This window comes from Larimichthys crocea, chromosome XI (genome assembly GCF_000972845.2).
Source record: "Larimichthys crocea isolate SSNF chromosome XI, L_crocea_2.0, whole genome shotgun sequence".
NCBI classification, from domain to species: Eukaryota; Metazoa; Chordata; class Actinopteri; family Sciaenidae; genus Larimichthys; species Larimichthys crocea.
Genome location: NC_040021.1, coordinates 7,417,643 through 7,433,656, shown reverse-complemented (window position 1 = coordinate 7,433,656; position 16,014 = coordinate 7,417,643). Strand labels below are relative to the sequence as shown.

The window sequence follows — 16,014 nt, the reverse complement described above, 5'->3', positions numbered from 1 at the left end:
CATGCAACATGCTCTCAACATAACATGAAACCGAGGAGCTTTTTCTCATTAGACACGCTCGGGAACAGAGCGAAGGCAAAAAAGAAGTGGCCTTTTTGCCACAGCCAAAAACAAGACAAGAAAGGTTCATCGGTAATATGTTAACTGTCAGCGAATGTGATGTTTCAGCTAAATAAACACATGTGCAGCTCAGATCGTGTTGTCCCGTTACTCTCCACAGATTGTTAAAGTAAAAACATGTTGTCCCCTTTTCCTTTTTATCACTATTTCTTTCAGATTTGTATGTTTGCAAATATCAACAACAAAATGCTGGGAATCAGATACTTTATTAGAAGTACTACAATGTAAAAATACTCCACTACAAGTGAAATTCAAAATCTACTTATGTAAAAGTATCGAGGTATTATCAAAAGTCTACTTTTCAGTAGTGGGTTTCAACCCTGGGGTCACAAGTTAAATGATTAAAGCAAGAAGACTTTATTCTTGAAGTTTTAATAATAATATGAATAAAGACTTCTTCACATGATTACAAAGAACAGATCAAAGAACATGCTTAGGAGCATATAAATACGTATCAATAAGTTGATTACAAGAGAAAAATATGAAGAAAAAAAACAATATTCTTGGTTCAAAAATGGTTAAATTAAAAGCCTGTGTAACTGGTCAGCAAAAAATAGTGGATATTAGAGTGACGTCCGTTTGGCAGACGTCACGCTACAAGCCAGAGTGTAGGGAAAGAAGTCTGCAGCAGTGTAGGATGAGATAAAACCTATTTGTGCCTTAAAACTAGTTTAAAATCAAGACTAAAGGCCTCAGGTAATCGGCGCCTGGAGAAACATGGTTCATAAGTTTCCCTGGCAGCAGTGTTTTGTACAAGCTGGAGGTGTTCAATTATTTTCTGGCGCAGTCCACTAACATGCAGTAGTCCAGTTGGCTGGAAACAAATGCATGAAAATGTCCTGAGATCAAAAAAAGATCTAATCCTAGCAGACTGATCTTTTTTTTATTATTATTATTAAACCATGTAGGGTAAATTACTACTCATAGATATCTGAAATGTAACACCAACTAGAAATTCACAGGACAAAAATGTTGTTTTTGAGTAGCTCCAAAATTGTATGTAAGTACTGTTAAATGCAAAATGCTCTTAGCTCCTTTCCATCACTGGGAATCCATACGTCATATCTTTAAATGTTCTCTGCTGTAAGTATTGGACGAACAGCAAAATGCAGAGTCCAACTTCAACATCAGTCAAAGACAGAATTTCCACAATATGTCGTCAGTGCAGCACAGAACACCTCACAGAGAGCCAACACTGGAAACTGGCTTTAAAGTCATTAAAAATATTTAGGTCTTGATTTAACAAAACAATACACTTAGCAAGAATAGACACCCAAAATTTGTGCAGGCAACTGAATCAACATCTGCTCTGTGTTAAAACACTGGCTCAGTCCAAGCTGACAGTAGTGATTGATAGTAAATGATACTTAATTTGGGGACTTTGCTGAGGGATTAACACCCAGAACAAATATCTCACTCTATTTCTTTCTCTTTGCCTCCCCAGTCTCTCGTTCCCAGGTTTCCTCACAGCGCCAGGAGGTGCTGATGGAGAACGTGACCCGGATGTCTGAGCGCTCTCGGCTGCTGCAGCAGAACCTTGGCGAGGCGTCCACTCAGGCTGACCTGCTGGAGAACATCTGGAAACTGGAGAACCTCTTCCAGAACCACAGCGACTGGTTGCAGAGGCTGGAGATCCTCATCAAGGTATGGCACAAAACACAATAGAGGGAACAACAGGAGAGTTTTAGACCTGAGACCTGTTACAGGACAAGAAGAGAGGTTTCAAGTTGAGTTTTAAAAACAATAGTCATGTGCCCATGAAAATATTAAAGCTCTTCACAAGGTAAAAAATGTAGAATCATTCGCTCTAAGTCAAGTAATCAGCCTGGAATGAGACCTGCTACGTATTTCAGTGGCTAATGCAGCGACTTGTTGGATTGCTGCAGAAAGTTACAGTACAAAATACATTTACTCCAGTACTGTACAAATATGAGACACCTGTACTTCAGTATTTCAGTGTTATGCAACTCTTTACAGCCACTCCACTACAACTACATCAAATATTGTACTTTTTACTCCACTATTTTTGCATGACAGCTTTAGTTACAAGTTACTTTTCAGATTACAATTTCAGACCCCTCTTATCCAGTGAAAACTATGAATATCCAATGTTGAACTGAAGGATTTAGAGCAACATTATCTATAATTTAGTATCTTTATTTAGTAGCTGCTTTGCTCTTAGCTCACAGTCCGGGCAGCCCGGCTAACAAACTGAGCTAACATTAGCTAACAGGAGCTACGGTTGGCAGCAGTTTACTTCACTGTCCATCAGGAAACTCTGTAACTCACAGAGAGTTGAGGCGGAGCTGCAGCCGGAGGACATCAGAGGGGAAACCAGAAAACATTTTCTCCATAAAATGTGATCCAGTTTCACCAAAATCAGTGAAATAGTTGGTGGTGTGTGAAATGAAGCATTGCATACTTTCTGTGCCCAGAACCCAAAGTTACATAGTGCAGAACCAGATGTACAAATGACAGAGACACCATTCATCTCATTACACGTCAGCGTAGCATCAACATGATTTAAAAGCTGTTATTTTATGATGATGATGGTGGTGTCTCATCAATACTGTTTAACTATTTTCCGACTGAACATTATAAGCATTACTCATCATGTAATGCTGACATATCAGTGAACATGATGGTGAGTTCTTCCACCCACAGGGCCTGGAGGTGGAGCTGAGGAGCATTCAATCTCACTCTCTTCAGTCAGAGGGCTACCTGGTGCAGCTGGACGACAGGTTGTCCCTTTTAAGCAGCTCCACTGGCAGGAACATGACGGGCCTGACTACGGAGGTGAGCCGTGCCTCCACCTGGCTCCGCGAACAAGACGTTCTGCTCAGGTACACAATTATATTACAGTGAAGATCTTCAATTCCAAATCATGAGGGTGTAAACATCATAATAATCTGTTTGTTTTTGTTTTCGTCCAGGGAGACGTCAGGACAAGTGAGCAGACTGAGAGAGAAAGTGGATGAGGTTAACTGGACGGTTGGAGCTGTCAATCACACCTTCAGCAATGACATCAGTATTCACCACTTGAAGATACAAGACTTGCAGGTACATCACGACTTACACAAAAATCTCCTATACATAAAATCTACCACTGAAAAATGTATCACTGGAAGCACAAAGCTAACATTTTAACAGTATAGTATATACACGATACATATTATAAGCTATCTTTTGCTAAACTTCTGTTCTTGCTGCTCAGATCCAGATCAGCAACATTACAGAGGACACCAGCAGTTTATGGGTGACCCACGTCCACACAGAGGCCCAGCTGAGGAACGAGATGGAGATCCTCAACACAATCACAGAGGACCTCCGCCTGAAGGACTGGGAACACTCCATGGCCCTGAAGAACTTCACCATATTAGAAGGTCAGCTAAGATGACTTCTGCTCTGAGTGCAAAAGAGAGCCTGCTTTTTAGATTTTTATTTAACGAGGATTTGGCTGTTTCCAAAGGGTACAGTTCCTTTCATTTTGTCCCAAATGAGGCCAACAAGAGAGGCGCTTGAGGAATCTGTGTGCCTCTCAAGTGCCCTCATGATTCAGTATGCACTGATTTGGTGGTTTGTAGGTCAAAAGGCGTCTAGATGTCTAAGTAAGAACGGCAGCATTTAAATGACTAAGTGCCATTATGAAGCAAGTCCTGAAGACCATAACCCTCTGGGGTCCTGTCAGTGGTCCCATCACTTGCTTTTGCAATCGTGGTTTCTCACAGCAGGTGATAGCCATGCCAAGCCATGCTGATGTTGTGCCAAAAGTACAGAAAGCTTTGTTTTTAAAAGTCTTTGTTCAACTTCTAACTGAATCTCAGAGGTTTGGTTGACATATATGTGCCTGTCTTTAAAATACCAGGGCTGATGATACAAGATGCTTTGTCCATATTGCAGCTGCTTTAAGTTGCTGCTCATGCAAACTGAACTTTTCCTGTTGCTGCTTCATATAAAAAAAGCTTTCCACCGTATCAGTTGACCTGCACAACAAGATATGGATGTATTCTGCACAATTTGGTCAGCAGAACAGATTTAAATATTGCAGAAAAGAATAGCAGGAGCAAAGACAACCAAGGTGAGCTGTAGGATGAAGAGACAGGTGACAGCCGACTGTGGTTTGTGTGATCAACACTTGCAATGTGACTTGAATGGTTGTGGTTGCTCACTCTATCAAAAAAATGACATATCAGACTGGGTATAATTGAATTATTGTCCCTGAAGTTACCTTCAACCTTAAGCCTGATCCAAATCCAGGGCAGGGAAGAGGTGACAGTTATTCATTTTCACATCTGACCCTTAAACACACCACTGCTCCGTAACATACATCAAGAGATTTATCAAAAATGAGTCAAAATTCTAAATGCAAAGTTCCAAGACAAAGAAAATGAATTTCCTGGGAAGACAGTATGAAATTTACAAGAACAAGACATCAGCATCTTTTGGGAATATAAAGCGGTATGTAGTGTTCAGTTAAGAGCAAGTATACATGAAAAACATGTGAACACAGCTGCAGAACATGAGAACTTTAACTCTTAGCATAATTAATCCCTGTGGGTCGATCTTTGTGCTCCAGAAAGATCATTTACAACAGTTCGTCTGTGCCAATACATGTTTGCAGTGTGATTGAATGCAAGTGACCCTAGCATGCAAATGTGATTTTACACCATGGGATTACTACCCCTGGGTATTGAGCAACTCTGAATGTTCTTCCTCCAATCTGTTCAGATGTGATTAGGCCCGACGTGGTAGGGCTCTCACTGCCAGGGCACAAAATGACTTCCCTAGCTTGTTAAAGTCAGAATAGGTATGCTATGATGTAATGTTGGCAGGGGACGCGGCCCGGGCTGATTGATGGCAACACAAACTGAACGGGACCCCTGATCTCGTGTCTGCTTCACATGTGGGTGGGATGCAGTTTCTCCCAAGCCTGGAAACAATTGTGGGTTAAATTTAGACGCTACATCCAGAATGAAAACTCGACCACTCAGCTCTGTCATTAGTTTTAGTTCTGCAGCCCATTTGTTTGTTGTTAGCTCGGAGTCACCTTAGCCAAGAAAAGTTTTACATCTCTATCCATGTTTATCCTCCTCTGTTCTGTTCCCTTCTCTTGCCTTCTTTCTTTTTTTTCTCCGTCCTCTATTCTTTTTCTCCTTCTTCTTATTCAGTTAATTTGCCTTTAATTTCTCTGTGACTAACCTGGTGATGTTCATGCCACGCGTTACTTGTTGTATTAATGATAAAGGCACATGAGATGCTGTCTGAAATATCCCCCAGAGTTTTTTTTATGGGGCAGATAAAAAATTACTCTGGTAACACGGGGAACTAAGAGAAATGCATTAGATGATTTAAGTTACAACATAAATATTGTATATGAATGAGGTTATCATCAATTGTTGAGCTGAGTTGTTGAATCCTGTTGAGGGATTAATAAAGTATCTCTGAATTGGTTATTAGTGATCGCGTCACATGAAGTAGATTCTTGGTTTGAACCTCTGTTAGGGCCTTTCTGTGTGGAGTCCCCGTGTACTCCGGCTTCCTCACACAGTCCAAAGACATGCACGACATGCACATGCACAATAGGTTAATTGGTGACTCTAAATTGTCCGTAGGTGTCAAAGTGAGTGTGAATGGTTGTTTGTTTCTATGTGTTTTTAGGGTTGTTTCTAACCCTAACCCTGTGAACTGGCAACTTGTCCACGGTGTACCCTGTCTCTCACTCTAAGTCACCTGAGATAGGCTCCAGCCCTGATGTGACACTGGTGAGGATAAGCGGTTACAGAAAATTGATGGTGCTTCTGTCTGAATATATTTATATTTTGTTATAGTGTCCTAGATGTCTCTAGAAGTGATATGGTGCTGTGTTTTATGAGTAGGTCCCCATTTTGTTTGTCTTGTGCTCGAGGACGCACATACACATGCATGCAGGTGAACTAATGCACAGTCCTGCCACTGATTTCACACTATTTCAATGAGCTACAGGCAGTGGACATGAGGCAGTAACAAAGACTGCAAGCTAGTAAACATGCATGCAAACAATGCCAGACTAAAACTCGGCTTTGCAAAAGCTTTGACTTCACTTGTCTGCAGTTTGCAAGTAGACCTCTACTCCAGTACACACCAAGAGTTTCTAACAGCTGGATCTAAAGAGTAACTGAAGGAGTACTCCAGAGATTTAGTGTTGTAGTTCATAATATTTGTGTACTTGTAAGAGACAGATGGTCAAAAACAAGAAGAGCAGTAGAGGCCAAAAATGTCTCTATAGTCTTTGCATGAGTCAAGCTACAAAAAAACATTGGATCCTATAGTTTCCATAATGTAACTCATAGTGTCTTTTATTAGACTCCCCCTGCCTGGTAAATGTCCACTTCTTTAAACCTCCAAACTCGCTGTGTGAAGCACAGGCGGTCTGTTAAAGGTTTGTAGTCTCCAAGTCCAATCTGAGATGAAAAAGTTGATCCAAAGTGTTTGAAGAGAAGAATAGAAACATAGCACAACAAAATGAAATTGTACATACAAATAAAATAAAATAAAGTTAAATAAAATACAAATTACAGTGGAGGTACAGTCCAGGGAAAGATGAATAAATAGTCCCGCATTTAATTTGATAAAAAGCAGTGCCAAACAAAGAATTCTTAAATGATCTGAGAGTTGGACTAGACCTCAAGTTTTCTGTGAGTTTGTTCCAAATATATAAAAACTTAGAGCTGTTTTCTGTGTTTAGTTTGGGCTCTGAGGACAGTAAGCAGACCTGCCCTGGACCATCTGAGAGGTCTGGACGGTTCATAAAGAAACAGCAGATCAGAAATATATTCCTGAAATTCTTGAATTTTAAAATAATTTGTTTGACAAGCAGGAATCCAGTGGGAAGATCTGACAACTGGACTGATGTGGTCTTAACCTTGGTTTAGCGAGGATCCAAACAGCAGCGTTCTGAATCAGCTGCAGCTGCGTGATCGACTTTTTAAAGACTGTAAGCTTGAGCTTACTGAAGATAGACACATGGAGACATAAGTCCTTTTGATTCTTGATCTATCCTTAATATATATCAAGCCTGTACCCCACCGGCCACATGCCTGTCATCCATGGGGCTGTTTTGATCCATTCTCCAAGCAGCTTCAAATCCCAGCAGCAATGCTTCATAAGTGTTTTTCCCATTTTTTTGCCAGGCCTGGTGAAATTTGACAGTAAGCCTTAGCCCAGATACCTGTTGAGGGGAACTCATTTTATATTTTGTTGTTTTCCATGATCTGAACTAGTGTGAGCCTGTAGATGTTGAACAGACAAGGCCCCAGAATGGAGCCTTGGGGAACTCCACATTTTTTGTTGTTTTTGTCAACACAAAATAGTTCCTGAGCTTTTTCAGTCATAGATTGTGATCAACCATGTCAATTGCAGCACTGAAATCCCTCTTTCGTTACTCCTTTTCACCATTCTCCTTCTACATGTACAGTGTGTTGCTATGTTGCTCTGGTTTAAATGTATAATTGGCAAATGAGGCAAATACCTTCTACTCGGGTTTCACAGCTATCTTTCAATTTGACAGCAGTATGTGTGTGTGTGAGTGAAAGAGAGAGAGGCAAATGGTGTGTTCACTTGCATTTGAGTTCCCTTTTTTCATCTGTGTTGCTGACATTTATGAATAGGCCCACACACTGTTATGTAAGGACACCACCAAGAAATATGTCTTTTGTCAAAGCCTTCCAAAAATGACTCATGGCTTTTTGATCTGTTGCTCGTATGGCGAAAATGAAAACTTTGTATTTCCAACATCCAAACTATGAAGTAACTAAGAACACACTCTGTTTGGATTACTACTGTACACGTTTATCTAATGGTTTTATTAATAACACCAAGAGTTGCAGGATTTTCTCATCCCAATGAGAAAGGCAACAATAGCCGCAAACAGCTGAACGTGTTTGTTACCGAAGTCTGTCCGTGCTGTGTGTGTTATTGACAGAGAATTGACTGATGATTGGTAATTTCATGATCTTTTTTAATATGCACATATTAGACACGGACAGCACAGCATGAGGCCTTATTAAAGGGATAGTTCAGGTGTTATTAAGTGGAGTTGCATGACAGTCAATATGTTACAGTAGATGGCAGTTAAGATGTCTGTTTGGAGAAGCAGACAGGGATCCCAGCACAGAAGCAGAACTACAAACTGCTGTGGACAGGATCAGCAGAAGATTCACCTAAGAAAAAAAAACAAAACAATATGTGTATGTTAATATATATTTTCACCCAATAACATGCTGTCAGGTGGCCTTTTTTGGCACTAAGCATAAGTGCACGAGTGTGTGGTTGTGTGTGTGTTGTATTTCTGTGCACCAGTCATGATTTAGTAACATTTAAAGCAGAATTACATTAAAGTTTTGGGATTGTTCCCTTCTGTCAAATTAATCAAACTTTAACCTCTCAGTTCTGGTGAGAAAGAGAATTAAATCAGATTTTTTGGCCACTTGTGGGCAGCAGAAACAAGTTATGAACATCATCACCATTTCTGTTGATACGTTATGTTGCTTATTTATCTGGCCAGAGCAACGTTATCATTCATTCTGAGTCGTGTTTGCGGCCACCTTGCAAACATTCACTCTCTTTTGAATCTGTTGGTGGTCTCTACCCAACTCTTGAGCTAAATCTTTAACTGCTCTCTGCTGTTTGGTGCTTAGCAGGTCACGTAGCGTGGCTTATAGGAGCTTTTGCTGCTGAAAACAGCTGCCTGCTGCACCCAGAAACGAAGCTATGAGAGCAGTGATAGTGAACAAAAACAGAGTCAGCTAAACAATGAGCTAAAACTCACGGTTCATCACAATGAGTGATCCCGTTATCTGATACAGTTATTATAAAAAAGGATAATTTACAAAACGTCAATTTTCATTGTTGCTCATCTAGATGTGGCTTTCAGCTGCTTTAAGTTTAGTGTTATAGTAACCTCCATTTGAGAATAAATCTATCACATGAGACTACTCAGTTTTCCATAATTGCTGGGTAGGTCTTCCCTCAGGCAACAATATTTCTCATTTGCTCTCTAGTTAATTCAGTGTTTTTCCAAGTTTTGCCAGAAGATGACTTCATACACAAGTCTCAGTGAAATCCAAATCTTACAGTCATATCACCAAGACATGTTGTTCATGTGCAGCTTTGGATGGATGATCTGTTGTTGCTGAAAGCTGCTGAGCTGCAGGACGTGCTGAGTTAGTCATATGTTACGCGTTGATCTGCACAGAGCCGAGGTCTGGAAACATTTAAAGCCTCTGTGACGTCTGATGACCATTAATGTATATTTTGAGTGGCATGTTTGCTTTACTAATGAAGTGTCCCAAAGCTCAGTCAAGGATGACACAAACACACTCACGCCCAGAATCACAGGGGCGAATTCACAAAAGGATTGCGTGGTTTTTGCTGCTGCTAAACATGAAATAAGACAAAGAAACCATATGATTCTCAGAGCATTTGCCAATATATATTATTACCAATATGACTATATAACAGTATATAATAAGTGGATAGAGCTTCCAGGTCTGGGAAAGTGAGGCCAACATACAAGTGTCTTTAACCTACATTCTTTCTCATTGCCAGCAGGGGGCAACGCACATGACTGCAACAAAAAAAAATCAGATTGTATGTAAGGTAATAAGAAAATGACCCTACATTTCACTTGATTTATTACCTCACTAAACACTTTCCTCATGAGTTAATGGTCTCAATCTCTAGCTTCAGGTCTTCTTCCACACAGCATGATGATAGATGATAAAACAGGGTATGATGTAGAGCGTGCCAATCTTGTGATCGACAAGCCATTCTCAGTGTCCAGCACACGAAGCAGGCTCACGAAACCTTCATCAAACTGTCAAACTAGGCGGTGTTGACTAAATGTGAGCGTAGTAGGAGTGGAGCTGCATGAGGCAGAGAACACAGTTAAATTACCCCAAATAACAAAGTCTGACAAAACAGTTGATTCAGGGTGAGTCATAGAAAAACAAGAAACATCCTGCAGATATGAATGAACAAAAGAGCACAGAGAGTTAGTGAAGAGATCTTTGAAATAGCTAGAAGAGGTTCTGTCTAAAATCATTTTAGGATCTGGGAGCAATATTGTTCAGAGCCTCATTTATTCTCTCTAACATAGTTTAACCATATCATGTGATATGCTACCTCAGTTCCTCTTAACAATATGACTGAACCACCACAGAAAAAATTGAAACAAGCATCAACAAAGCGTGACAAACAAAATGGGGAACACTTTTCTTGGTCTGATGACTTTGTGTATGCATTGCCATTGGATTTATTCAGATCCAGATATTGCTGCAATACAGATGATAAGTGATGTTTTTAACTGTCTCACATAACATGCAGCACAACAAAACTTGTTACAAGAGCCTTCAGGATCGCCTGTATATTTTACTGGGCTAAAAGTTTCAGTGCTATCTAACTCACGATAAACAGACTGGGAGTCTAGCAACATTAAAGCTCCAAACAACCCATATTGCAACACTCTCTGTGCGAGACTATCCATTCAAAAACAATGTCTGATCTTGTGAACAAATGTAAGATGACGCCCATCTTTTCAAACATAATTTCCAGAACAAATATTGTCTCATATCTGGACTGATACAATAAATATCTCTGTGTAACAGTATTACTACTGTTAAAACAAGACACTTTGTAGAAAACTTTTGCTCTAAATCTTCCATCAGAACAAATCACTTTTAAACATAACCCTGCCCTCTTACATCAGGGACATAAATTGAACATTTTTGCCTCCTTCCGACAGCAGTTTTGTCCATCTGTTCCTTGTTATAATGACTATAACCCCAAGTAACATAAAACCTGATAATACCTTATGTCATTCATCATAGTACATTTAACATACATGTTGTCACACCACAGTGTTGTGATCTCTGCTGAGACTGTCTCTTAAAAAGACAACCCACATACTGGATGTCGGATGGAGGCACCTAAACTCTACATTCGCGTTGTGTTCTTGGAGTCAGTGCTGTCAGATGTTCTCAGACTGATCCTGGAGGGGCCGCACAGCCTGTTTTTGTTGAAACACTGTCAGCTGAATGAACAAATGGGACTCTATAAGACAGGGGATTAATAATGTGAAGCTTTGCTAAAACAAACTATTAATGAGAATGCAATTACTACAGGACCACCAGGGCGAACTGTCCTCTCAAAAACTGAGGCATGCAGACACACATGTTTGAATTACAGTACTTGTGAGAACCTTGCAGATTTATGAACTTGTCCAGACATAATGTAAAGTGACGCCACCACAGGGTTGAGTGAATCTGCTAAATTAGGTTCAAAGATGAAGAGGGCAAATGGCTCATTTATATCTGTTGAAGAGAAACTTGGGGGTTAATTAAAAAATGTATTGATACCTGTGACCACAAATGATTTGGCACATGTGTCTATAAAACACAGAGGGAGCTAAGCTGCAGGACAAAATTTTTACGTCTATCTATGTTCCAGCCCTCACCTATGATCATGAGCTTTGGGTAGACCAAAAGAATCAGATATCTTCCTCTGTAGGGTGGTTGGGTTCAGCCTTGGAGGTAGGATGAGGAGCTCAGTGTAGACTTGGCTGATGGATGGATGGACGGACAGTGTGGACAAAGAGAAAACTATTGCAACGTCTTTATTGGCCTCAAAATGTGTTCCCGACATCTGACCTAAGACCTGACTAGATCCTACTGGAACTCTCAAAAAACTATTAGATGGATTGCTATGAACTTTTTCATTTTTTTACGAAAGATCACGGTCAAGACAAATCTCACTGACTTCTTTCTGTCAACTGAGCTCTTCATCTGGCTCCCACATCAGGACACAGGACATAATTATCTGTTAAATGGACAAAAGTTGGAACAAATTTTCACATTTCCACAGGATTAACTTAATCATTTACTATTTTATCTAGTGCCATCATCAGGGCAATGCTTTCAATCTATTTTTATCTATTTTTACAGATTTGTGTAGCTAACATGCTACACTAAGATGGTGAACATGATTAACATTATACCTGCTTGAACATGAGCATGCAAGCATTGTCAATGTGAGCATGTTAGCTCCAAATGTTACTGTGCCTACAGTGAGTATAATCCTGCAGAGCTGCCAGTCTGGCTGCAGACTTGTTTTTTGTTTTGTTTCTTTAGAAACGGCTGTATTTTTTCTGTTACTGCCCACACCCAACAAAACACATAAATGTTGTCTGTATAAAACAGCGTATAGTCAAATTTACAAGGTTTGAATAAACCAATGAAAATAAAAAACGAAAAGCCAGAAAAAAAACTGTCCCCTGTCCAAAAAGCACACGATGAACTTATTTGTTGTGTTTTGACTGAAGTTAACCGATTAAAACTGTAACCACCTGCTGACCTTTCATGGGTCAATGTGGTCCAGTCAAAACTGTGCAGAAACCCGAAATCTGAACCCAACAAGAAACTGTGAACCAAAGGTTAACACACGTCATATCAGGTGTTGTTAGTGGATTCAGCTCTGCACAAAGGCCTTCAAAGGGGAGCCACGCCTCATAAAATCTGCAGAATATTATAGTGATTATTCATTCCCTTCAATCAACTTCCCTATAAAAGGTCAGAAAAGCCCAAGGTGATTACATCTAACCAATACCGAAAAACTATACAAAAGCAGAAACTCCTCACAGTTGAGAAGCTGAAACTGTTTGGCATTTTTTCTTTTTAAAAAATCAATAAACAATAAATTAGTTCAAATTGTTGTTTTTCTATTGATTGAGTAAGTTTTCTCATGAGAACACACACATAGACATAGATGGGGTCTCAGACTCTTTGCCAGCCTTCTAAATGTAACCTTTTCACAGTCTTGTGACCTGCAACCACCAGTTAAGTGTGTGCAGTTGTGCAGTGGCTCGAAGCAGCAGCACGCAGATCTATATCTCAAAACCGATCAACAGCTTCAGAAACTTGCAAATGAAGAACATTAGAGCTGTGGACATGTGCTGGACAATAACAAACCTCAGATTTCTCAGCATTCCCACAAGCTGTGTTGTGGTCCACCTTGTTAAACATATGGTTCCCATTGTGGCCAGACCTCTCTCTCTCTCTCTCTTTTACTCTCTCTCTCCAAGCACAACAAACTTTTGGACTGACTCCTTAGACCTGTTGTAAGATCCAGTTTGGCCTACATTTTAGCCGCTATGTCACCGTGCCTAATAAATGCACATTTTCTGCAGGAATTAAAGGTTCATGTGTTGGTCCCATGAGTTCTCTTTTCAAGTGATAATCTACATGATTCTTGCCTGCCTTGATTTTGGCAACACTTTTAAAATAAATGATCCAGCATGCTGTAATAATAAAGACAGTGTGGACTGAGTGCCTCTAATATGTCTACCTTTTTTTTATATTCCAAATAAACTTGTATTGTAGAAGAAGACTGTAAACTGCAAACGTAAAATTAGAAAAGAGTCATTTTCGTTGACATGTTATGATTGTATGTTATGATAGCGAACAACATTGCTAATAGTCAAACATCTGTAAAGTGCAACAACATAGCAGCCAGCTAATATTACTACTTACTAGTCCAACAGCAAGAAGCTCAGCTCAGCCTTTTATTTCACCAAGCTCTCGCCAACAGAAGCTCCGGTTCTGGCACAACACCAGCTCCACTACCTGTCAGCATTCACGCACGCCCTGGAACTGAAAACCTCCTCTTCCTTGATGGTCCAAAACACCTGTGGTCCAAACACTTGCACTCCCCCAGTGCTCTGAGCTCTCAGCCCAGCTAACAAACTGAGCTAACATTAGCTGACAGCAGCTACAGTTGGCAGCAGTTTACTTCACTGTCCATCAGGAAACTCTGTAAATCACAGAGAGTTGAGGCGGAGCAGCTGGAGGACATCAGAGAAAAAACATTTTCTCCATAAAATATGATCCAGTTTCACCAAAATCAGTGAAATAGTTGGTGGTGATGTGTGACTTAGTGCCTAAAGCGTTATGTCCCCAGAGCACAAAGTTACATAATGCAGAAACTGGTGTACGAATGACTTTAAGTCACCTGATGTTGTTTTTCACAATATATTTCCATCATCTTCAGTACTTTTGATCGTTTTATATGAATACACAATCATGTAGTTAGGAAAGAACTTTTAATTTTACATAAGCACTTCATCCCTTTGCATTATGTCATCAATTGTGACCATATTTGTGTTTCTTTCTTCAGGTCCCCCGGGGCCAAAGGGAGACAAGGGTGATATGGGACCAATGGGTGCTGCCGGGATTCCTGGGTTGGTAGGATTGAGAGGTGGGTACAACCAGTCTGTTGTTCATCGGGTACTCAAATGCTTAAGATAAACATTAGAATAATCAAAATAGTCAAAATGGAGATTTCGGGAAATACTCTCTCTCTTTCTAGATGCTTTAGATGAGAAGATTGGTACCACGCTGATGTTTATCCACTATATGAAGGTGGAGGGGGGCTGAATGTTTAAGAAGCATGCCACATAACATCAGTGTCTTTGGTTTCATTCGAGGGGCGACCTTTGTTGCATGTAATGGGCCCCTTTCTTTTCTCCCTTCCTTTCCTGTCTGCCTCTATACTCTATCGGATAAAATCAAAAATATAAAAAAGAAACACATGTTTAAATAAACTAGAGCCACGAGACAGCAAGCTTAACTTAGCATAAAGAAACAGCTAGCTTGACTCTATCTTGAAGACTCCAGGAGGTCAACGGCCAAGAAGTTCTCTGGCACATAAAACCTCTCATTCAACCGCAAATTGTCAGTTTTATACTTTGTTTTTGTACAGATTAAACAAACATGAGAACATATTAATTAGTGACTTTCTGTTATCTTTGGACAGAGCCAGGATAGCTGTTTCCCCTTTTTTTCCAGTCTCCATGTTAAGCAAACCATCTCCTGGCTTTAGCAACATATTTGATGGACAGATATTAGAGGGGTATTGATCCATCTTTTCGTATAATTCTGAGCCAGAAAGTGAATAAGCGTAGTTTCCAAGATGTTGAATTGTTCCATTAACACGCCTTTAGGTCAAAGGCACCCTGTCGATAAACACTATTATATGTGTTGCTTCTAATATTATAATTGCTGACACGCACATCAAGTATAATTTCAGTGCAATTCATTTTGAATGCTTCTCAAGCTCTTCTAAAGAGATTACCAAATTTCACCAAGTCTCAAAGTGTGCGGCCTTAAAATGAAACCAACAACAGAAACTCTGGCCTAGCACAGTATTTACAATATGTAGAACCCAACGCACTCAACACCTTTTAATCTATTATTTCCTTTCAGAAGTAACCATAGAAATGCAATTATAAACTGACTGAACATGGGCTGTTTTGGACGAATTTTATTGACATTGTTTTAAATTTCTATGCCAACCACAGTAAATGAATCCTCAGCCTATTACAGCTTTGGAAGTTTCTTACTTGAACCTTTGTAATCAGTGTAAGAGAGGAAACAGGAATTTTGGCTCAATGAAGAAGTCGACTTTATTGCCAAAGTAAAAAATTCCCTACAAGGAAGCACAACAGAGTCTTTCACACATCTTCCATCACTAACAGGTGGCACTGTATTTTTCTATGTTTAGCCACGGAGGGTAGAATTGCTTAGTTATCCATATCTTCCTTTATTTTTTTTGAAAGAAACAGCTGTGTGTGCTAATCAAATCATCTCTCAGCTGTCTTAAATTAGTCAATACATCATTCTGCTGGTGATGGTCTTAAGCTTCATAAATACTTCAAAATGAAATGAAACACGTAAGTAAGGAAAGATCAGGAATTTCATAGAACTACTGGGTGTCAGGTAAATCAAGTATTCTGATTAAATGAGACAAGCGATGTCTGACTTTCTGATTTACTTCATTGTTTTTTTTTTGCACTGGCCTGATTTT

At 39.8% G+C, this 16,014-nt stretch overlaps 1 protein-coding gene across 3 annotated transcripts in view; it reads left to right on the top strand.

The window, feature by feature from the left end:
- The window catches only part of scara5 (scavenger receptor class A, member 5 (putative)), an 85,541-nt gene that overhangs the window by 37,771 nt on the left and 31,756 nt on the right, over positions 1 to 16,014 (top strand). For all 3 annotated transcript variants that reach the window (XM_027283809.1, NM_001303324.1, XM_027283810.1), the window contains 5 exon segments: positions 1,565 to 1,764; positions 2,785 to 2,963; positions 3,054 to 3,180; positions 3,335 to 3,503; positions 14,326 to 14,406. In XM_027283809.1, the coding sequence (XP_027139610.1) occupies positions 1,565 to 1,764; positions 2,785 to 2,963; positions 3,054 to 3,180; positions 3,335 to 3,503; positions 14,326 to 14,406 (756 nt within the window).